Below are 24,023 nucleotides of genomic sequence, written 5' to 3' on the forward strand. Positions count from 1 at the left end.
ATGTAGATTGGGTTGGTTCTGCCTCAAATCGAAAATCAACTACAGGATATTGTGTGTTTGTTGGTGGTAATTTAGTGTCGTGGAAGAGTAAGAAGCAAACAGTTGTATCCAGATCAAGTGCAGAATCAGAATACCGCGCTATGGCTTATACTGTGTGTGAGTTGGTTTGGTTGAAGAGCATGTTACTTGAACTTGGGTTTGAGCATAAACAGTCTATGAATTTAGTGTGTGATAATCAGGCGGCTGTTCATATTGCGTCTAATCCAGTGTTTCATGAAATGACAAAACATATTAAAGTTGATTGTCATTTCATTCGAGAAAAATTGCTTGACGGGGTCATCAAGACATCTCATGTACCGTCTGTAGATCAATTGGCTGATGTGTTTACCAAGAGTTTAGGGGGCTCTATGGTGAAATACATTTGTAACAAGTTGGGTGGTTATGATATATATGATCTAACTTGAGGGGGAGTGTTAAGAGAATATAAGTATGCTTGTAGCTAATAAATTAGTAAGGGTATTCTTGTAAATAGTTTATTAGGTTTGTACTTCTATAAATATTAGTTGGTCACTCATAATACAGTGACTAGATGTTTTCCTCTCAAGATACCTGTTAACAGTTGGATATCCAATAAAAAGTCCAATTTTATGTTTGGTGAGAGTAGCTTTAATCCAGTGGGTACCCTTTTTAGTGCAAAATAGCTTAAAAATAATAATGTTTCTTATCACATCTATTTGTCATCATAGGATTAATAATACCACCTCCCCCATGGATTATTTTATCCCCTGGACATGGCGTTATTCTGGCTAACAAAGATGATTGATCCCGTGTATAAATCCAACTAAATGGATGACATGCGTTGGTATTCTAATCCTGCATCATCCCATGAACCAAATGGATGCTTTGTGTTACTGCTTCGAATATTCCAGGAAAAAAGTGAAGTTGGAGCAAAAGGATTTTCCTAGCTTGCTTTGTCAAACTACGATGTATACTTTTCCAAACCTACTTCGCGTCAAAATTGCTGAACTAAAGTTACCCAATTTGTCCTATATGAGAGAACTAAGAAGAATGAAATTCTTTTCACTACGGACTTGCATAGTTGGATTGCATCTTGGTTAAAGAGTTCACTAGACCGCCAAATTTGACACATGCAATAAGACAGTGACTGTCTGGTGGCAGAACCTCTCTCTCTTTCTCTCTTTCATGTTAATCACAACAAAACATAATGAGGAACTTGTTGGCATGGAGGGCATTGGCTAAGTTTCAATTCTAAACATCATCATTTAGCAGGCGGCCTTCGACCCTTTCAGGTTACCTGTGTCTAGTTGGACTCATGAACAAGCCATATACATATTGTCCTTTGTGCATATAGCAATCATTCAGTGTAAGGGCTCAAGTCTTTTTAAGAATGGATATATGAAATCTGTTACATATTTTTAATTCCTTTAGATATAATGTATCTTAGATAGCTTTCCTGAAATATTTGCTGACATGCTTTTCAGATTTCTTTTTACCCCCCGGCCTGATTGCATTTCTCCCTTGTGTAGGTATTAGGGTTACTGGTGGAAGTTATGAAGTAAGGATTTCCGAAACATATTAGTGATGTACTACCAATAATGAGAAGAATTCTTCAGTCTGCTGTCAATCATATTGCTATTAGCCAACTGAATGTCTCCAATGAAGCAGTGGTTCCCTTGTGGAAGGAAGCTTATTATTCACTGGTTTTACTGGAGAAGATACTGAACCAATTCCAGAAACTTTGCTTTGAGAAGAATCTTGAGGTACATATTGCTTCAATATACACAAGGATGTGTGTTAGTTTGTGTGTTTATGTGAACAGTTTTCGGGGAACAATTCTTTAAGTTCACTTGAATCTTTTTATAGTGAGAAGAACAGCGACAACACAGGGCACAACTTATATCATCCTGCTAGTTGACTGCATAGACCATGAGATATATCATCCTGAGAATGTTTTATGGAGTTTATGGATGTTAATTAGTATGTCTATCACATTAGAAACTTGAAAATATGTCAAATTTGTAAGGATTTTTTTTTGGGGTAAAAGATGATTCTGTAGAATTCTCTTATCCTTCCCAGCTATAAAAAACATACTATAAAAAAGTGTGTTGTTATCGAGCTGATGGATGATAAGTTATATGTTAAGGTTTTTCTTTTCATCAAGTATCATACCAAGAAACCGTTAACTTTTGGGCGATGAAGCCATAGGAAATTTTTAGGTGGATTATTTGAATGTCTGATTTTTCTTTTCTTTTTTTTCTTTGTTCAGTTATTACAGCTATTTTGGTTTCTTTGACCTTATGCTACCTGCGATTTTGGCATCTAGTATTGTCGAACCCAACAAACATTGTCCCTCAAAGTGAATTTGAATTATTACTATGCTGGTTCCTTTTTTGTTTATTTTTAAGATTAATTGCAAGACTTTGAAGATTGTAGATGTTTCTGGTTTTGTTTGGAGAAATAAGTTCATAACTACCTTGTCTATTAAGCCTTGATCATGGATGCCTTATGTTAGTCTGCATCTAGAGAAGAGAAGGACCAAAAGGAAGAATTTGAAAATTTCTCTCTCACAATGACTTTCCTATTTTGTGTTTGTTGCATGTTCAGTTTTAGATCTTAATATGTCTGCAAGTGTCAGACATGCAAGTTGAACCATATATCTGGCGCCTAATACTAACTAGTGTGAGATTTTTCATTGGAGTACTTGTAAAGAACATCTTCTCTTGTTGCGTAGAGGTCTTAATGAAGGCATTTGATGATATATTTTTATCTCTGCTGTCGCTTTTGTAATGGAGAAACAAAAGGTAAACTTTGTAAAGATAAATGAAGTTAGCCAATGGCCTGTTGTCTTGACCTATTATGTAATGCCAACTTTTGATTGGTGAAATTACTGATTTAATATGTCTGCTAGATATATTATCATTATCTTTTCCATTGTAGTTTTATTGTCTGTATTCTCTTCCCTACATTTATCTTTTCTTGTTCCCAAAAGAAAGTTTCCTTGTTTACTTCCTTTCTGTCCATTGAATTATACTCAGAAGATGCTCGATGGCTTCCATTAAGAAGTTGAGTTGAACCTCTTTATAGATGACAATAGCCAAATTGTGCTGACATTAGGAATCTTTGAGGTTTCTCTTTATGTGACAGAGTGTCGAAACCTATACAATAATAAAATTAAACCTAATCGCCAGTTAAAATGACCAAAACCCAATTCCAAATACTGGAGCAGGGACTCTAGGTGTGCAATGGGTTACTTGATTCACCCTGTTCTCGAAGAGTTTGCTTGATTCGATATACCCAAATGGGATGATTTTTTTTTCACAAATAATTATAAATTTGTAAACAGGATAAGTAGGATCGTATCCTCAGGGACTAGGTATATTTGTCTCTTAAGAAATCCAAAATAACACAGGGGGTAATTTTGTAGGAATGACGACAATCAAATAAATTCAAATAAGAAAATAAAAATAAATACTAACTAGAAATTAAACGGCAATTCACTAAACTTAACGTAACAATAATTAAAGATCCAAAACAATTAGAACAAGAAGACAATTAAAAATAAAATAAAATAGGCAACTAAAAATCAAATGGCAATTCACTAAAATCAAGGTAATATTAATTAACGGTCTAGCAAAAAAATAACTTCAGTAATGGTTCACCATATTGATCATCGATGCAAAAATAATTTCAATTATTTATCAATAAATAGGTTATAACTACCAAACAAGCGATGACAGTCAACCCCTCCTTACTGTGTCGGTGATTAAGGTACGCCCGTTAATCACTGCTCTAATTAGGAAATAATCCTAAGTACGCCCGTAAGATTTAATTCCCCAATTGCCTTACACATTAGAGGAGTACTATTCTAATCAAATAATGCATTACTAGAGTTATTTCAGATTAGCCCGCGTATCCCCCTGACACAAACTCAATCGTACCAGTTGTCACTAATTTAAGGCAATTAAACAATTACGGATTTAATGCTATAATTGACAATAGATTACCAAATCAATTAATTGTCCGGATCCAAGACAATCAATTAATTAAATAACCATAAGCTCAGCAATCAAGGAATATGCGAATACCAATAAATAAAAGGAAAAGATCAAATTAAATCGATCTCACAATTCTTAGGTGATCCAAAGCATCCGTCATTTCTTGACTAAAGTGAGGGAATTAGTTCATATTTGATGAACGAAACCCGTACAAAATTTCAGCAAAAGTCACGGCCATTGTCTGCATTTCGGGAAGCCGCAATTCGTCGAACAATTAGAAAGCAAATGAAAATTACATGTAACAATTGAATCTCTTAATTGTCCCCAGCATCCGTAGAGCAAGGCCACTCAAAAGAAACAAGAAGGAAGAAAGTAGGCTTCAATCTCCTGACATGTTTAAGAAGCAAAAGAACCGAGAAGGGATTCTCCCCAGAAAAAGTTAAAAGCAAGACTAAACTAAAAGAGGAGAAAATTAAAAACTAAGCTATTGCCTCTCATTGTTTCTCCTCACAACCGTGGAGAATGCCTACAAAAGGCTAAGAAGAAAAGTCAAAAGTGAGGCTAAGCTAAAGGACGAAAAGCTCAAAAGTGATGAGATTCTCTAATCCTCTGCAATCTTGCATTTTGTATCTGATAGTCTCTTTCTTGCACTGTGCGGCGGCTTCCAGGGAAAACAAGACGTCAATCAAATGACCGAAAAGGACTTGTGTCCCTTTTTCCAAAAGTGCCCTTGCAAGCCCTCTATTTTATTTCTTTCTCGATGACTGTCAAAGTAGCAGTGATTGTGGTATTTTTTATCTACTCCCTGAAATAAATGCAAATTACGAAAAGTGAGTAGAATCCAGCAATTAATCCACATCAAGTCAGGTAATAGGGGAAATTAATAATAAAATAAATAATAAAATTACAACCTATCAATTCCCCCCACACCTAAATTATGTTTGCCCTCAAGCATAAGAAAAGTACACAGACACCAAAATTTGATAATGATCATTGCTTTATTTACCAAATTGCCAAGATATCAAGAAAAATCATATATCGAGCACTATTGATTAAAATCCGAGAAGCATCCCCCCAGTTAGCCTTTAAACCACAAACTCCATCAATTTCCAAATTGACTACTCTAAGAAAAAAGAATGGCACACAACATTTATCAGCTAATGGTCCAAATATTCACACAAGTCTCCATATTAAGTCCATAAACCGGCAAGCTTTTCTATTATTTATTAACTCTTTTTTTTCTTTCCTTTTCCCTTTTTTTTAATAATAATCATAATAATAACACAAAAAAACTTAGTCTCTAGTCGTTGGAGCCTTTTAACGTGAACTCCAACATTTTTAGATGAAAGAGTCCGGTTACTCAGCTCCTATCGCTATACGACCACGTACTCATAGAAAGTACTACTTTTTGACGCGAGAATCGACACTTTTAGGTGCAGATCCCCGATTACTCAATAGTAACTAATAGCGGAGTACAGTCAAGCTTATTCACAGCCAAACAACGCAAAAATGCAAAATAACAACACTAACAACCAAGCATAGGAGCAGCTCGCCTCATTATTGCCAAACATGGAGAACTAGAGTCAATATTGGACCAGTTCACATTAAAATGTCAACAGTCATTCCCTATGCCTAGAAAAGTTAATCAAAGAAATCAAAAGAGTCAAGCAATCTGATATTCATCAAAGAGATGTTTTGGAATCAACCACATTAACTCGATACACTTTCATTTTAAAAACTTGGCAAAAGTAAAATTAGAGGCAATATCCCAACACCAAATCCTGGTATTCACATGAGAGCTAAACACCAACAAGAAAGAACGAAAATGAACAAAAGATAGACAAGTCACGAACTAGAAATAAAACTAAAAACTACTAGAAACTAAAAACTAAAAGAAAAAAGACACAAGCACCCTATCAAACCCCCCTCACACCTATAGGACACATTGTCCTCAATGTGACAAATAAACGGCAAAAGTGGGAGAGAGAGCAACCAAACTTCCCTGAAACCGGGTCAAAGTGGTGGGCGAGACGGAAATGGAGGAGCAAAGCCCGTATGAAGCAGAAACTGCGCCAAATTCTGTGCCATACCGGCTACATTGGCGTCAACGTTGACCATCCGAGCCTCCAAAGTCTGAACCTGCTCCCAGAGTTGCTGTCATTCAGTAGTCCCAGGTGGTGGAGATGGCGCAGAAGAGGATGGCCCAGCAGTGTCCTCGGCTGACTCAGGAAATGAAGAGGGCCCTGCTCGGGTCGAAGGGTGCGCACTCGGAGCTTGAACTAGTCCCGGAGGGGTAAACTGGCAGAAACCATTGCACAAGCGCTCGACGACTCCCATCTTCTCTAAGCAGCCCACGTCTAGGTGCTCCATCTCGAATGCCAAATGGAGGTCGTGGTCATCCAAATTAAGAACTCCCAACTGGGTCGCCAAGTGGGTGATGTAGGATCCAAGGATCACAAGTTTGTTCTTTTTGGTCAAAACAGTCTTGAACTGTGCCGCCAACCAAGTTGACCTTGATGTTGTTCTTCATATTCCAGAGGAAGAAAAACTCAGGTCTAGAGAGTATACCGGAGCTGTTCTTGCGCCCCGAGTAGCTGTAGGCTAAGAATCGCTGAACACAACAGGCATTAGGATCCTTAAGAAAGGAGCTCCTAGACCTAGAAGGGTCGTAGCGGTGCCGATCGACGGACATGTCCTCCTACACATCATGGTAGCGGGAGAGGAACGGCTCTATGTAATCACAGGCACTTTCCGCATACTCCCTAGTCTCAGTATACTCTCTAATAATAAATCCAAATGCCAGATTGAATTGGGTAGTGGAGAAATTGAACTCTCGACCCATTAGACGGAAATGAATGACATTCGGTGTATCAACGGTGAACCTTGTAGGAAACTCAAACTCAAAAGTGGAGTAAAACTCCCGAATCAGCTCAACAAAGGCGAGGCAAGAAATATCAAAATACGGGCGCCACCCAATGGCGGTAAACATTTGATCAACCTCCTCCCGTATACCGAGGGCAATCAGAGAGAGTCTATCATAGGATTTACAGGATATGATGCGCCTCTCACAAACCTTAGCGTATCTCTGCTTATCGGCGAGTCTAGTGAAGGTCAAGTGCCTCCCAAAGTGAGATGGGGTATCTACCTGAGCACCCCTACCCCTACCCAAGCGGGTTCGGACACTAGAAAAGGAGGATAGGTTGGTAGGTGTATTCACAGGAATTGAGGCTTGTGGAGGGGGCTGAGACTGAGAGGCCCTAGACCTAGAGAATGACATTGGTCTCACCATGTCTCCCAACAGTCAGCTCAAAGCAACAGAAGCTCCAACAGGTATAGGAACCAGCAAATGCGACTAACAAAAGAAGCTTAACTAAAACAAAGCAATAATCTTCCAGTAGTAATCCAATCAAGAACAAACAGACGAGTTCCAACAAATAAAAATGCCCAATGCCCCATAGAAAGTCAATGGAAGCAACAATTCGCACAATGGAGAAGAGTAAAAACACAGACAAAGCCTCCCCAATTCAACAATTTAAGCCATCAGTCAGAGGGCCCCCAACAATGCAATTGGGCAAGACCAATCTTACAAAGTCAATCAAACGGCACCGGATCTCAACTCAATATGCAGTATCAGAATTAACTCAAGCAAAACCCCCACAAAAAACCTCAACAATTCCTCCAGTGATGCAAGCAAAATAGTCCTCAGCAAGTCAATTCAACAAGCAACGTTAGCTTCAAAGTCTCCTCCAAATTTAACAAACAATCACAGCATTGTAGCTCACCCAAAATCTCAATAAACGGCTCCAGTTAGCCAATTAAAGTCGTAACTCAAAATCAGCAATTTCAATGATGACAGCTCAGGGATTGGACAATAATCATTTAGCCAACCACATAGAAGTACCAGAGGGAGGTCCAGGTACTCCACCAGTACCACGGGTATAGCAAAATAGCACAATAATACGAAGTAAAATAGCACAATTGCTAGCACTAGTGTATCGCGCAGTGAAGGTAGAAAACCTAATTGCCACTCCAATCTACTAACAAACCCCTAAGTGAATCCAATGCATACCAAAAATTAGAGATTTAGTAGCAAATACCTCTTCCAGTGGCCGAATGAAGAAACTGGGGTGGTAGTGGCTAAAAAAAGAGGCGCGGCAGTGGAGCTGTGGAGGACGCGAGGGAAAGGCGGCGGACAAGGGAAAAGATGAGTTGGTGGTGGCGTGCGAAGAGGGAGATCCAAGAAGAGGGAGAAAGGTAGGCTGGCGGTGAGGTTGGTTGGAAAGAGAGAGCTGGGTGGAGGTGAGCTGGTGGTGGAGAGAGCGAGGAGGCAAGGGAGAGAGAAGGGACGCGGTAGCTGCTGGAGGCTCGCGTGGCAGTGGCGGGTGGCCGCGATGGCGACGTGTAGTGGGATTTTCAGCAGCTGCGGCGGCGTGCGAGCAAGATGCGAGCGGCGTCCGTGGCAAGGTGCAGGAAGCGGCGAACGGGCTGGGGAAGAAGATGAGAGCTCATGCAGAGCAGCGACGGCACGCAGCAGCGGCGTGGGTCAGCGGTCGACGCTCGCGTCAGCGTGCGCATCAGCGGGCGGCGGTAGCTCGCGGTGCGCTGTGGACGGCGTGCGATCGAAATGGCGATGGGCAGTAAACAACGCGAGAGAGAAAGATGCGGCGGCGGGCGACGCAGAGGAAAACAGAGGAGAAGAAAGAAAGAAATGAGAAAGAAAGAAGAAGAAAAAAAGAAAGAAAAAGAAAGAAAAGAAAAGAAGGAAAAAGAAAAAGAAAAAGAAAAAGAAAGATTTTTTTTATTTGTTCCTTTTTTTTTTGTGTCCATTTGAGCTACGGTGAGAAGAAATTTTTTTTTGGCTCGTTTTTTTTATATATCTTATTATTATATTTTTTTATTGTTGTGTTAATTAAAATTGTTGTAGAAGTGCATTTCCCTATCACTGACAATAGCTCTTGGCATTCCAAATCGCACAAAGATATTAGACCTGATAAAATCTGCAACTACTTTCGAGTTATTAGTCTGAGTGGCCTTACCCTCCACCCATTTAGACACATAATCAACTGCCAGCAAAATATATATCAAACCAAATGAAGTAGGAAAAGGCCCCATGAAATCTATACTTCGGACATCAAAAATTTCGACAAAAATCAACGGGACTTGAGGTCTTTGATCTCTACGGGCTATATTACCTACCCTTTGATAACGATCATATGACTTACAAAATACATAAGCATCCTTAAACAATGAAGGCCAATAAAATCTACTTTCTAATACCTTATGAGTAGTTCTCTTGGGTCCAAAATGACCTCCACAGGCAAAAGTATGACAAAAAGTTAAAATCGATTGAAATTTCGCTTCACTTACACATCTCCTCATCACTTTATCTGCACATTTCTTCCATAAGTACGGGTCATCCCAGATAAAATATTTGGCGTCACTTCTCAATTTATCTCTCTTCGATTTCGGCCAACCTGCAGGAAAATTACCCATTACTAGATAATTGACTAAATCAGCATACCAAGGCAGTTGAGAATTTAAGGAAAATAAATGCTTTTCAGGGAATGCATCCTTCAATGGCTCGTTCTCCTCTTCAACTGGTATGCGACTCAAATGGTCGGCTACTAGATTCTCTGAGCCTTTTTTATCCCTTATCTCCAGGTCAAATTCCTGTAGTAGCAATATCCACCTGATGAGTCTCGGTTTTGCATCTTTCTTGGTCATTAGGTACCTTAATGTTGCATGATCAAAAAATACAATTACTTTAGCACCTAACAAATATGACCTAAATTTTTCTAAAGCAAAAATAATTGCAAGAAACTCCTTCTCAGTGGTGGAGTAATTTAACTGCGCCCCATTCAAATCTCGAGATGCATAGTAAATGACGTGAGCTGCCTTTCCTACTCTTTGCCCCATTACAGCCCCTACAGCATGATCACTGGCATCACACATGATCTCAAATAGCAAACTCCAAACGGGGGGTTGGATGATCGGGGGTGAGGTCAGTAGCTCTTTCAACTTGTTGAAAGCTTTCTCACACTTGTCATCGAACTCAAAGGTCACATCTTTTTGTAAGAGTTGGAACAACGGGGCTCCAATTTTTGAGAAATCCTTGATGAACTTTCGATAAAAACCTGCATGTCCAAGAAAAGAACGCACCTCTCGCACGCTGGTGGGGTAAGGTAAAGCAGATATAATGTTTATTTTATCCTTGTCAACATCGATGCCCTTAGACGATACAATATGACCCAGAACTATCCCGTGCTCAACCATAAAATGACATTTTTTCCAATTAAGCACGAGATTAGTCTCAATACATCTTAATAAGATCAATCTCAAATTATCCAGGCATGTATCAAAACTATCACCATACACACTGAAATCGTCCATGAAAAATTCAATAATTTTTTTCACATATTCAGAAAAAATACTTACCATACACCTCTGGAATGTTGCAGATGCATTGCACAACCCGAAGGGCATTCGTCTGTACGCGAAGGTCCCGAACGGGCACGTGAAGGTTGTCTTCTCTTGATCCTCTGGTGCAATTGCTATCTAAAAATATCCTGAAAATTCATCCAAAAAGCAATAGTAAGCCATAAAAACTAAATGTTCAACCATTTGGTTAATGAAAGGGAGAGGGAAATGGTCCTTTTTTGTGGCGGCGTTCAGCCTACGGTAGTCAATACACTGCTTCCATCCAGTGGGTTTCCGCACTGGCACGAGCTCACCCGTTTGGTTGGCCTCTACCGCCACTCCTGCCTTCTTTGGGATTACCTGGACTGGGCTCACCCAAGAGCTATCTGATATCGCAAAGATGATCCTCACATCTAACAGTTTCAAAATTTCTTTCTTCACCACTTCCATCATAAGGGGATTTAGCCTTCTTTGAGCCTGCCGTACAGGTTTGGCATACTCTTCAAATCTAATTCGGTGCATACAGATGGAGGGGCTGATCCTCTTAATGTCTGCGATGGTCCAATCTATCGCCTCTTTATGCTCTCTAAGGACTCGGATCAACTTCTCCTCCTGAGTTTTCGAGAGTGCAGTTGAGATAATTATCGGAAATGTTTCATTGTCGCCCAGATACGCATATTTCAAATGCTCCGGCAGGGGTTTCAACTCCAATACGGGTGCCTACACCACCGATGGTAATACCCTTTGGTGAGATTCGGGAGTAAATACAAGTGAAACTTCGTACCTTTTTGTGGAGATTGGTAATGAGTGTAATGCCCCTATCGTGCATTTTAAATTTTCACTCCACTCTACCTCAGGAGTTGTCTCCAACTCGAGGTGCTTGGTTAAAGCCACCTCCAACTCATCCCTACCAACAGTTTTAAATACTTCCTGCACCGCATGGTCAATAGCACTCACAGAGAAAACTGAGCTAAAGTTGAAATTTGAGGGATATTTCATAGTATCAAAGATATTAAAATGCACAATTTTTTCATCAAATTCCATGGATAAGGTACCCTTATTAATATCAATTTTTGTTTGTGCTGTGCTCATAAAGGGTCTACCCAATAACAAAGGTGAGAGATCGGGGGAGTGATCATCATCCATATCAAATACATAAAAATCAGCTGGAAGCACCAAATCATTAACTTTTACCAACACATCTTCAACCAACCCATCAGAATATGCATTAGTTCGGTCAGCTAATTGAATGATTATCCCAGTTTCTTTTAATGGACCTAGTTTCAGAGAAGCATAGATAGATTTAGGCATGACATTAATTGACGCTCCCAGATCCAACATGGCCCTTCTAATCACAGTATTGCCTATCCTACAGGGAAAAGTAAACATATCTGGATTCCCGCACTTTGGTGGAAGCTTTCTCTGCAGGACCGCTGACACATTCTCCCCAACAATGATCCTTTCATCTCCCGTCAACCGCCTTCGGTTGACACACAAGTCCCTTAGAAACTTGGCATATTTCGACACTTGTTTGATTGCGTCTAACAGGGGGATATTTATCTCTACCTTGCGAAACACCTCCAGGATTTCCTTCTCCTTATCCTGCTTCTTCGATTTTTCCAACCTGTTAGGGAAAGGGGGCGGGGTTAGTTTTAACTGTAATTACTGGGTTTGGAAGTACCTTTGGATCTGCACCATTGCTGTCCTCCTTCTCAAGCTCATTTTCAATCTTTTTCTCGTCCTTGTCCTTAGGGATCACAGGCTCAGGCCCCAGAATTTTCTTCCCGCTCCTTAGGGTCATCGCGCTTACATTCTTTGGGTTCAATTCAGGCTGAAATGGCAATTTACCTTGGACTTGGGACTCCAAACGGTTGATTTTTGTGACCATTTGATTCATCTGATTTCTTATGTCCTGCATTTCGGAGTCCGCCTTTTGTTGATGTTACGCGGTGGTAGCTATCAATTGTTTTATCATCTCCTCCAAAGATGGATCAGAGCTCGAGGGCGGAGGTGGTCGGGGTTGGTATTGCTGCTGGTACCCTAGCTGTCTGTTCGGTACAAAGTTGGGCTGCCTATTTCCTCCATAACTGAAATTCGGGTGGTCCTTCCAGCCGGGATTGTACGTATTCAAGTACGGGTCATAGAGCCTTTTTGGCGCGGGCGTGACTAGCTATGTTCACTTGCTCTGCACTTTCTTCCTGAATCGCCGAGCACATGTCTGTAGAATGACCCATACCAGTGCAAATCCCACACACCTTGGCCTGATATGCATTTCCTACAGCCAGTTGCCTAACAAAAGAAGTCAACTCAGTTAGCTGCTGCTGGATAGAGGATGTCTCTACCTCATTCACCTTGCGTATTGGGACATCCTCCCTCATACCGAATTGCTATGAATTCTCTACCATTCCCTCAATTAACTCTCATGCTTCATGCGAGGTTTTATTCACCAATGCCCCCCCACTTGCAGCATCAATTACACTCCTGTCTCTGAAAAGGAGCCCCTCATAAAAATACTGTATGAGCAACTGCTCACTTATTTGGTGCTGGGGGCATTTGATGCACAATTTCTTGAATCGCTCCCAGTACTCATAGAGTGACTCCCCTGGGTGCTGCTTGATCCCGCAAATTTCTTTTCTTAGACTTGCAGCCCTGAACACAGGAAAATATTTATCTAAAAATTTTTTCTTTAATTGGTCTCACGTGTGATGCTACCTGGTGGCAGGTAGTACAGCCAGTCCTTTGCAGAATCCTTCAAGGAAAAGGGGAATGTCCTCATTTTTATCTGCTCTTTTGTGATTCCCAAGGGCTTCATACTATTACACACGACATCAAACTCATGCAGATGCTTTTATGGCTCTTCACCTGATAAACCATGAAAAGAGGGTAAAATATGAATTAGACCAGATTTTAGTTCAAATGGGGTATTATCATTTAAGGTGGGGAAGGTAATGCATAAAGGCTGCTGATTTAAATCAGGAGCAGCCAGCTCCCTTAATGTTTGTGCATTAGCCATGGTTCCTTCCTCTTGGTCAGAATCACTCGAAGTATCACCAAACGAATCTGTTGGTGCAACTTCCGGCTCAGGTCTCTGAGATGCAGCACTGGAGTGCTCCTCTCTGAGCTGTCTGGTTTCTTTTCTTGTCCTACGCGCAGTCTTCTCTACCTCGAGGTCGAAAATTAATTCACCTGTACGAGAAGAACGAGACATACAATTGAAAAGCACCAGAAAGTTAGATCAAAAAATGAATTTAAAAAGAAACAAATAATAACGCCAGTCCCCGGTAGTGGCGTCAAAAATTGACAGGGTGTCGAAGCCTGTACAATAATAAAATTAAACCTAATCGCTAGTTAAAATGACCAAAACTCAATTCCAAGTACTGGAACAGGGACTCTAGGTGTGCAATGGGTTACTTGATTCACCCTGTTCCCGAAGAGTTTGCTTGATTTGATATACCCGAATGGAATGGTTTTTTTTTATAAATAATTATGAATTTGTAAACAAGGCAAGTAGATTCGTATCCTCAGGGACTGGATATATTTGTCTCTTAAGAAATCCAAAGTAACACAGAAGGTGATTTTGTAGGAATGACGACAATCAAATAAATTCAAATAAGAAAATAAAAAAAAATACTAACTAGAAATTAAACGGCAATTCACTAAACTTAACGTAACAATAATTAAAGATCCAAAACAATTAGAACAAGAAGACAATTAAAAATAAAACAAAATAGGCAACTAAAAATCAAATGACAATTCACTAAAATCAAGGTAATATTAATTAACGGTCTAGCCAAGAAATAACTTCATTAATGGTTCACCTAATTGATCATCGATACAAAGGCAATTCCAATTATTTATCAATAAATAGGTTATAACTACCAAACAAGCGATGGCAGTCAACCCCTCCTTACTGTGTCGGTGATTAAGGTACGCCCGTTAATCACTGTTCTAATTAGGAAATAATCATAGGTACGCCCGTAAGATTTAATTCCCCAATTGCCTTACGTATTAGAGGAGCCCTATTCTAACCAAATAACGCACTACCAGGGCTATTTCAGATTAGCCCACGTATCCCCCTGATACAAACCTAATCGTGCCAGTTGTCACTAATTTAAGGCAATTAAACAATTACGGATTTAATGACATAATTGACAATAGATTACCAAATCAATTAATTATCCGGATCCAAGACGATCAATTAATTAAATAACCATAAGCTCAGCAATCAAGGAATATGCGAATACCAATAAATAAAAGGAAAAGATTAAATTAAATCGATCTCACAATTCTTAGGTGATCCAAAGCATCTGTCGTTTCTTGACTAGAGTGAGGGAATTAGTTCATATTTGATGAACGAAACCCGTACAAAATTTCAGCAAAAGTCATGGCCATTGTCTGCATTTCGGGAAGCCGCAATTCGTCGAACAATTAGAAAGCAAATGAAAGTTACAGGTAACAATTGAATCTCTTAATTGTCCCTAGCATCCGTAGAGCAAGGCCACTCAAAAGAAACAAGAAGGAAAAGTCAAAGAAAGTAGGCTTCAATCTCCTGACATGTTTAAGAAGCAAAAGAATCGAGAAGGGATTCTCCCCAGAAAAAGTCAAAAGCAAGACTAAACTAAAAGAGGAGAAAATTAAAAGCTAAGCTATTGCCTCTCATTCTTTCTCCTCACAAGCCTACAAAAGGCTAAGAAGAAAAGTCAAAAGTGAGGCTAAGCTAAAGGACGAAAAGCTCAAAAGTGATGAGATCCTCTAATCCTCTGCAATCTTGCATTTTGTATCTGATAGTCTCCTCCTTGCACTGTGCGGCGGCTTCCAGGGAAAACAAGACGTCAGTCAAATGACCGAAAAGGACTTGTGTCCTTTTTTCCAAAAGTGTCCTTGCAAGCCTTCTATTTTATTTCTTTCCCGATGACTGTCAAAGTAGCAGTGACTGTGGTATTTTTTATCTACTCCCTGAAATAAATGCAAATTACGAAAAGTGAGTAGAATCCAGCAATTAATCCACATCAAGTCAGGTAATAGGGGAAATTAATAATAAAATAAATAATAAAATTACAACCTATCATTATGTTTTCGTTATTCTTTATGGTGAAGATCTTATAGACCTCTTCTACGTATGGTTTCTTACAGGAGATATGGGAGATGATTTGCGAGTTCCTATTGCACCCACATTTGTGGTTGCGAAACATATCAAGTTGTTTAGTGACATTGTACTTTACACACGTAACTGAATCTTGCAGAGAAGCATGCTTTCTCATGAGACCAACTAGACTTTTCCACATAGCAGCCTCACTTTGCTACCAACTAAAAACACAGCCACCAGATGATGCTGTCAGCACCTTGATTACGCATAACCTTGTCTTTACAAGTTGTCATTTGCATTCGCTCCTACGACGGCTTGAATATGTTGATTTTCCAAAGTTCTGGTCTCAGCTTGAAGATAAAGAGCAAGGTTGTTTTCTTAAAGCTTTCCATATGCTGGATTCAAGGAAGGGAAGGGGCACATTAGCATATCTTACCTCTGACCTTGGTGTGCCACACAGTGAACAGAAAAATAAGCCCCAACAATATTTTATTGTTTCTTATCTGCTCAAAAGAATGGGAAGGATATCTCTGGCAATGGAGACTATACAGGTGCACTGAATCTCAGAACTCTTCATTTGTTTATGATGTTCGCATTCTTCTTGTATTTGTAGAATTTGTAAGAGCGTGGTGTTTAGCATTTATGGAAATACATCTATGAGAACCTTTTTGCATTACGGGTCTGTTCAGGTCAAATTACCATGTTTTCAAATTTCAGTATCTTGGAATTCCTTTTTTTTTTAATTTTTAAATTCCGTGTGATGTTTTTGTGCAGATGAAAGTTGTATTCCATTGTTTCAAGTTGATCTCACCAACACTTCTTGGAGAATACAAGAATACAACACTGGTCCTGGAGGATAGTGGGCAAAATTATTCTTACCAATTGCTGGTACCTCTATACAAAGTTTGTGAAGGATATGCTGGTAGAGTTGTTTCAGGTAAATTCTTCTGATACCATTACTTGACAGAGGTGCATTATCCACCTTTTCCCACCTGCCTGCCCTCCAAATGCCATGACTCTACACAGTCTGTCTTTCTCCCTATCTCTACCCTGTTTCTTTTATTGCTTATAATTGCAAGGGTCACAAGTCCGATGCTTGTTTGCATTATTCTGATACTTATATTCAGAAAAAAATCAATGTTATTCTTGCCATGTGAAAAATATAGGAAGTGCAGTTGTCAAATTGCTAGCTAGATTATTGTTCCTCAATATAAAAAGACTAACAAAATATACATTCTTAGTCTGATCATATTCTTCTTGTTTAGGTGTATTGTGTACTTCATTGTGAATTTTGTCTAGTTGATTGAAATGATTTTCTTGCGGTTGCAATCTTTTCTGGTTGATGAGTCTAAGTTTTTTCCTGTCTTTTTCTTTACTATTGTCTTGCATTATTTTACTCCTGTATGATTTATGATGGGTTTCCTTTATCTGGAAAATTTTTCACCAGTGTTAAATTTTGATGAACTCAAGAATTGGCATATTGGTCCCCTATGCCTTACAGATTTATAGTTGTATTCAATCTTTACGGATTTTTCCTTGTGTTTAGGATCCATCCAGTTGCACGTCTTTGATTACCTTTAAATGTCTGTAGTAGTTGTAGTAGTTTTTTTTTTTAGGTACTGGATTTCTTGTTGATTAGATGTGTTTGAGAAGCAAACTTTTCATTAAACTGCGTGACTTGTAAATAATGGTTGTTGACATAATTTATTGGTTCGTAATAAAGTGCTGAGTAGCAATATAAACAGTTGTTATGTTGCTTGTTTTCTGTTTCATACAGCTGGATGTCATGGTATTGACTCCTGAAACTTGAAAGAGGATCTCTGTCTTAAAAATAGCAAAGATATTCATTAAATAGAATTAATTTGTTTGAGTCCGAATTTATATGGGAAAAGTGATGGTTTTAGGTGTTAGTTTCATGTTAGACGATATCTTTTTTTTTTTCCTTTTTAGTCTGATTAATAAAGTCATCTTCCCTGCACCAGGACAATTAAAAGATGAAAATTACTTAAAAGTCCGTATTTGAATGAATCATGACAATTGTTACACACTATCTACTTGAAATTCAATGTGGAATATGGTCGGAAAAGATTTTTCCTACTCTCTCTAAACTGATGTATTTTCAATGCTTTCTTGCTTCCAGTGGTTTATCAAATAACGTTCAATTCACCTATGGGGAGTGCAAAAGTAGGCATTGGAGATTTGCTGTGTGAAAAAATTTTGTTCTGGTTAATTGGAAGGCGTTGCTTTGTGAAATATATTGCTTTCTATTCAAAAAGTTAACAATGAAACAAGTTTGTCTAGTACCTGTGATAGTCTTTAAGCATCAAATCATGCCTGTGCTGGGAAGCCATACAAACCAAAAAGGTTATGTGGGAAGAAAAAGAAATATTACCCTGCATCTTGATGGCTTCAAATATATTCTCACAAGCATGTGTTTTTTTGGTTCAACGGGAAAATGAAGTAAATGGATCTCACCTTGCAAGGTTATCTGTAATCACTTTTGGTCGCTGATGTTCTTAAACACAGTATCTTTACATCATTATTCTATAATCTCATGCATATGATATGAAGCAGTTAGCACAAGAGGTTTGTGAAAGCATTCGAGATAACATGGGAATGCAGAACTTTGTTCAAGTTTACAATCAAATACAGAAAGATCTTAAAGCAAAGAGAGACAGGAGGAAACACGAAGAAAAGCTCATGGCTGTGGTTAATCCTGTTCGAAATGCTAAGAGAAAGCTGAGGATTGCGGCTAAGCATCGTCCCAACAAGAAAAGAAAAATAATGACTTTGAAGATAGGAAGATGGAAGCGTTGAAACTGTAAAGACTGGTATACATGCGGGTGATCAGACGTATCTGAATCACAGGACTGGTGCCATCACTTATGGAATAGATGCTTTTGTAAAATCCCTGGCTCAAGGGCATGTATCCAGCAACTGGCTTGGATGGGCGTGAGGAGTGTTGCCTGGTGTTTATTGCCCTGCAGGGGCGGAACATTTCCAATTTCAGGTAAAATGAGCTAGGAAGACATTTTCTGCATCATGCAGGCGTCTGGTTTCAAGTGTTATACGTTATACGACCATGTTGAGTTTACAGAAAAAGTTTTGGTAGCGTAAATTGTGGTAAATGCAACTAGGGTTTAGTAAAAAAGTGAAATATCTTTTAGAATTTAGCATACTTGGGCAAATGTATCTTTGGATATCATACATTTGTTAACCTTGATACTTTCATAGTAGTAATGATATTTAGCAACATCCTTCACTAAATAGTTACTGCAGTGAGATCAAAGGCACGAGCAATTGCACTACAACAGTTGATTGGAGGGTCATATGATTTGTCTGTGTTAGATATTAAAACATCTCTTCTACCTTATGTCGCCTCAACTAAATGCATGCAGAAGGAAATATATCAAGTTAATTTCTTTATTGTGTTTTTACATGATAAATGCAACTACTGGGTCTTGGTCTAGTGGCCACCAAAAGGAACTAAAGCTCTTCACTGGATGCTAGTCAAGGGGTTCGACTATTTGACTGCGTTTCCTATCTAGATTTTAGTTTGGCCGAAGGTTATTTTACTCCTTTGTGCCTTTCAATAAATTAGATAGATTCATCCTTATTCCCCTTTTTTCAGTACAGGACCATTTACAACAATGTTGTACTTGAATTTGTATATAAAAAAATTGATAAATGCAAGCAAAAGACATTCCATGAGAATGGAGAAAGTGAAAAATGTTTCCTATCATCTTACAGGTATGTTTTGACATCCTAATTGTGCTCGGACCAAATTCTCAAGGACCTAAAAGTTAGAAAAGAAAAAAGATAGTAAATTAGATTGACACTACATAAGAATAACTGCCAAGGTATATACTGATTAAATGAGAAAATGAAAATTAAGATATGTGAATATGAGGGATTATGAGGGTCCTGAATGCTTTTGTGTAAGATTTGCTTGTTTTTAGTTCAAAATCTTCTTCTCAAGAAGACGTTATTTTGAATTATAGTATATTATTTGAAACATCATTCAAATTGATTATTGTAACACTTTTTGTGTGTGTGTGTGATGGAAAGATAGTTGGAAATATAAATAAGTTGATTGAAAAACGTATTTATTATGCAAGCAAAATAATATATCTGAAAGAAAAACTTAGATTTTAGTTTCTAATATTTTCCTATTTTAAATTCTGTAATTTTTGAGAGAAAAGAATAGGATCTGCTTGTAAGAATGACCCAAAAATGAAGGCCGGATGCAGTTAGGCGCAATGAGCACCAATTACACTTTGATAATCAACATTCTTGGCTTGCCTACTCAGTGCATGAGCAACTCTAATTCCTTCTCTTTTCACCCAAACTAAATCCAAAGGGACTAAAAAAGATCCAAGAAAAGTATGCAACATTTTTCAAATTATGTTGTCCCATAACTCATTATGATGAAAAGCTAGGCTTCTAGATTGTAGATCACGAATATAAGACACACACTTTCTTCATATTCTGTTCATAGCAAGAGAGATTTTAAATCCCTTATCAATCTGTAGAAGACGCCTATACAATCAAAGGTTTAGAAAACACAGAGGCCATGCTAGAGGCAATAATAACAGAAGTTGACATTCATTTTTATCGTTGCAAGCTCTATAGACCTCTGAAGTCTAGCACAGCCCGTGCACGGTATGCCGATATTTTCAGGGACTACGGTGGAGAATTTGAAGTCTAGCACACTGAAAATAGTCCCAAGAATATAGTATGTAAACTTCATACACTTCCCATGTTTGTTCCTACTGTGTTTCCTTTAATTTTCCTTTTGGTGGAAAGTGAAATAAGTTATGAACTAGACGATGCTGGTGATAGTGTTCTTTAGGCATGGATATTATTAATCATCGACTCTGCTGCTAGGCATGTCGTCTGTTTCCTCATTTATCGAGTAGTATCTGGATTTTGCATGTTTCAATTATGAAATCCAATTATTGATGGAAAGTTAGTAAGCACTTGTTTCAACCTTGAAAATTTGAGAAATCCATAGGCCATGTAAAACTGTTGAAATGCAAAAGTCAGAACGTATACCTTTTCATGTTTATCCATATATTTCTCATGGTCTTTACCTTGTTCTGAATCTAGAAACATTAATTAGCTTATTTCTAACTGAGTACTAGATTACCAAGCTTACTTTTATAGTTGATCTTACTCCTCTATGTTTGCTTCAGCTAAAGGAAGCTGCATTTTCTTCTGGAAAGCTGTTAACTGATAATTGAAGACTGAAGAAATTGTTGGATACTTTCAAAATTTGATCAGTTGCAAGACGGGGCCATCTTAGGACCTGACATAAGACCCATCACTGTTTGGTTCCTACAATGCTCAGAAGCTGTTCAAGTCTACTTGGCACCTCTTCATGTTTTTGATAGTTAATTAATATCTAAACAGTGTTTAAACATCCAAAAATTGTTTGGACACTTGCATTGATGTTGAGGAACCTTTTGACCAACGCAAATACACAAATTATTGATGAAAGGTTACAACTATTGATCATTTTCAATTTCAACTCTATAAAGGTTTAGTAGGGATGGTTTGCTGTAGAAGATCATTTTCCTATTACTAGAATTCTCTACAAAAACACACCATAGTTCAAGTAGGTTCGTCAACTTTGTGCAGGAGTTAAAACAAACACCCTTCAAATTATCCTAAACGATATTTGTCCAAAGTCTTTGCACACAAAATTCTGAACTAATAAAGTCTAAAAGAAAGTGATCTTGAATCACAATTTGAAGTCTTTCTGTATCATTTGTTTTGTAACATTTAGCCATTTTCTCCTATATTATCCCCAACAGAAATTCATCGTCTCGCAAGCAAAAGAATAGAAGGAAGCGGTTGCCATAAACAGAGCTCAAAAGATAACTTTTGGAAAAGAAGAAATCAACTCTGAATCTATTTTGGTTCAGATGTCAATCATCTTTTTGATATAATAAAACGCTCAGCTCCAGAATGTTGTTGACTCGAGACATCTCAACTCTGTTGCCAGAACAGCTAAAGGGAGCTCAAATCAATAAACTCCACCTAGGTTTAAGCCTTTAGATCACATCTAGTTTAAACCATCCGTGTTTCTTTCTCTCAGAGATGTGGAACATCTCTGCATGTTCTAGTTGAAGTATCTTCAAAAGAATACCTACCCATTCTATGACTTGTTCTGCAGCCTGATAATGGAATTCTTACTAACTCAAAGGACAATAAACATCATGTAAGCAAAGATCATGCATGCAACTCAGGACAAGGAATTGCAGAACATAACACTGGACGGAAATAAACTTCTCATTTCTTGACATTGATATAAAGCTCTTAATTGCTTTTGTTGGATATTTTAATAAAAATTATCACATGTTTATTTTGAATTCAAACACAATAAATTACATATTGTTCAATAAATTTTCAGCTACAAATAAAACCATAACTTATGTCTTAAAAATGAGGTTTATGTCTTGAATTGATTAACCTAGGTAATGATTAGGTTTATGAATTCATTTAGTGAATTTTTTACTATCATACAATGAACCTAGACTTTTCAATGTGTAGTTGAAACATGCGGTGTTAATTCCTCTTAATGTTCGTATTTTAATACTCCTAATTTCTTCGCCTATAAATAGAGGCATCTATCAACCAAACGTGATATATAATACTGAGCCATCTTTAGACTATCTTCTACTTTTCTTCCTCTCACTATAATTGGATTTTATAGAGCAAAGAACAATGTTGTGTGAGATTTCTGTCTTATTCCAACCTTGTAGATTGGAGTAGACTACAGTGACATAGGTTAGGCTATTGTATCATAGAGGCGACGTGCTGAGACCTATTACATCGGACAATACTCTGTAGAGGCACGAATCGTTTTAAAGGAAGTAACCTAATTTGCACTCTAACCTATGTCAAATTAACCTTTTATGGTACAAATTATTTGCATTTTTTAATGCAATATTGAGGTATAAAATTTTTGTTAAATTTTGCTAGAGGAATTATTGTTAATTATACGATTTATTTTGATCAAGAACCAACAACTTCATACGAACAAATGACCATCCTGGCAACTTACAAATCTTGTGCTTTGAAGTGCTAAATATTTTTCAGCCAGTCATACGGATCCATAACGAATATCATCTCGAAAATGCATTGAGCAAATGAATAAGTTGGTAAAGATTCATTATCTTCATTTACAACTTAGAAGCCGTTCTGTAAAATACAACATCTGTCCAGAAACATGGTAATGATTATTACAGTTACAAACGACTAATAAGGACCTTGATATCCTCATTTGCTTCCTCAATTTCTTTTGCCGACTCTTCTGCAGATTGTCCGCACCACAGGACTTCAATCGTTTCAAGTTCAGGTATCTCTGCAAAATCATCGGGAACTTCCTGAAGGTCTTTGCAATTCTGTAGAACTAATCGTTGAAGTTTGGGAAGGGGATCAGCAGCGGCCTTCCAATGTACAACGTTCAGACTGTCTAACTTCAAGAACTTGAGTTCCTGGAACTCTCCTTCCTTCATCTCCCATGTTTGCCCCTCAAAGGCACCAGAATTTAGTTTAAGAACTTGGAGGTTTTTCAGTCTTCCAATTGCAGAAATATTACTCCAAGGTAGGTGAAATTCAGAAATAGTCAATTTCTTCAGGTTCATTGGGAGAATGAAGCCACTGCTGCTAAGAGTCCTTCCATAGTAAAATATATTCAAAGACTCCAAATGAGCTAGAACATCCAACCTGGGAAACTGATTGCAATTGTGAGAAGAATCACGTGACTCGTAGAATATGCATCTCAATTTGCAAAGATTTGGAAACCTCCGTATTATCCTTTGCATGTCTCCACCACAAGAAAGAGAAGGGCGGGAGAAACTCATCAAATTTTCCAACTGAAAACATCCTTCAGGGTCTTTTCCATCCAAGTTGAAAGCAACATGATCATTCACATGAAGATGCCTTAAACTTGCCAAGTGCCAAATAGTATCTAGTAATACAATCTTACCATGTAATCCCTTTACAATCAAAGTTTCCAGGTTCCTGAGGTTGGCTATTGATTCTGGAACAGAGGGCAAATACCCACAAACAGCCAAATATCGCATTCGAACCAGTAGTCCTATTTCATCAGGAAAGGAGATACCCATGTTGATGCATTCAAAATCCAACACCCTGAGAAATTTGAAGTTGTGGCAAATGAATGAGATGTCATAAGGACATCTTGGCTCTGAATCAGTAAAGGCAAAGAATACCAAAGAACGGGTGCCAAGGCCAAAAGGTCTTGATTCAAGAAAGTGATTTCGCTGCAGGAAAATGCTCAACCTATAGGCATCATACATTACAGGATCTATGTTATGGTCATAATAGAATTCAAAACCATAATCTGAAATGGGAAAAGAAGCATATGGTTCATCGGACCCGGTTACTAGCTGTAAAAATTTCTCTTCTTTGGCTTTTGACTGACAGAAATTACGTATTAGATCTTGGAGGCGACATGCTTTGACCTTTCCATTATA

At 38.2% G+C, this 24,023-nt stretch overlaps 2 protein-coding genes, 1 long non-coding RNA gene and 1 other non-coding gene across 4 annotated transcripts; 2 read left to right on the forward strand and 2 right to left on the reverse strand.

The window, feature by feature from the left end:
* Window positions 1–8,921: 8,921 nt before the first annotated feature.
* On the reverse strand, window positions 8,922–12,234 carry LOC140038940 (uncharacterized). Its single transcript, XM_072084615.1, has 6 exons — window positions 12,115–12,234; window positions 11,286–12,035; window positions 10,794–11,045; window positions 10,452–10,571; window positions 9,491–10,244; window positions 8,922–9,079 (listed from the first exon to the last, which is right to left on the reverse strand). The coding sequence occupies exons 1-6, from the start codon at window positions 12,232–12,234 to the stop codon at window positions 8,922–8,924; spliced, it is 2,154 nt and encodes a 717-aa protein (XP_071940716.1).
* Window positions 12,235–12,968: 734 nt separating this feature from the next.
* On the forward strand, window positions 12,969–13,075 carry LOC140006752 (small nucleolar RNA R71). Its single transcript, XR_011814561.1, has one exon. It is a non-coding gene; the product is annotated as a small nucleolar RNA R71 (small nucleolar RNA).
* Window positions 13,076–15,570: 2,495 nt separating this feature from the next.
* LOC140010323 (uncharacterized) lies at window positions 15,571–16,388 on the forward strand. The gene is made up of 2 exons (XR_011817615.1): window positions 15,571–16,070; window positions 16,294–16,388. It is a non-coding gene; the product is annotated as an uncharacterized lncRNA (long non-coding RNA).
* A 6,384-nt stretch (window positions 16,389–22,772) lies between these two features.
* Window positions 22,773–23,846, reverse strand: LOC140038942 (putative late blight resistance protein homolog R1A-3). The gene has a single exon (XM_072084622.1). It carries the CDS (start codon window positions 23,844–23,846, stop codon window positions 22,773–22,775), a length of 1,074 nt encoding a protein of 357 aa, XP_071940723.1.
* Between the last annotated feature and the right edge of the window lie 177 nt (window positions 23,847–24,023).

This window comes from Coffea arabica, chromosome 1c (genome assembly GCF_036785885.1).
Source record: "Coffea arabica cultivar ET-39 chromosome 1c, Coffea Arabica ET-39 HiFi, whole genome shotgun sequence".
Classification (NCBI taxonomy): Eukaryota; Viridiplantae; Streptophyta; class Magnoliopsida; order Gentianales; family Rubiaceae; genus Coffea; species Coffea arabica.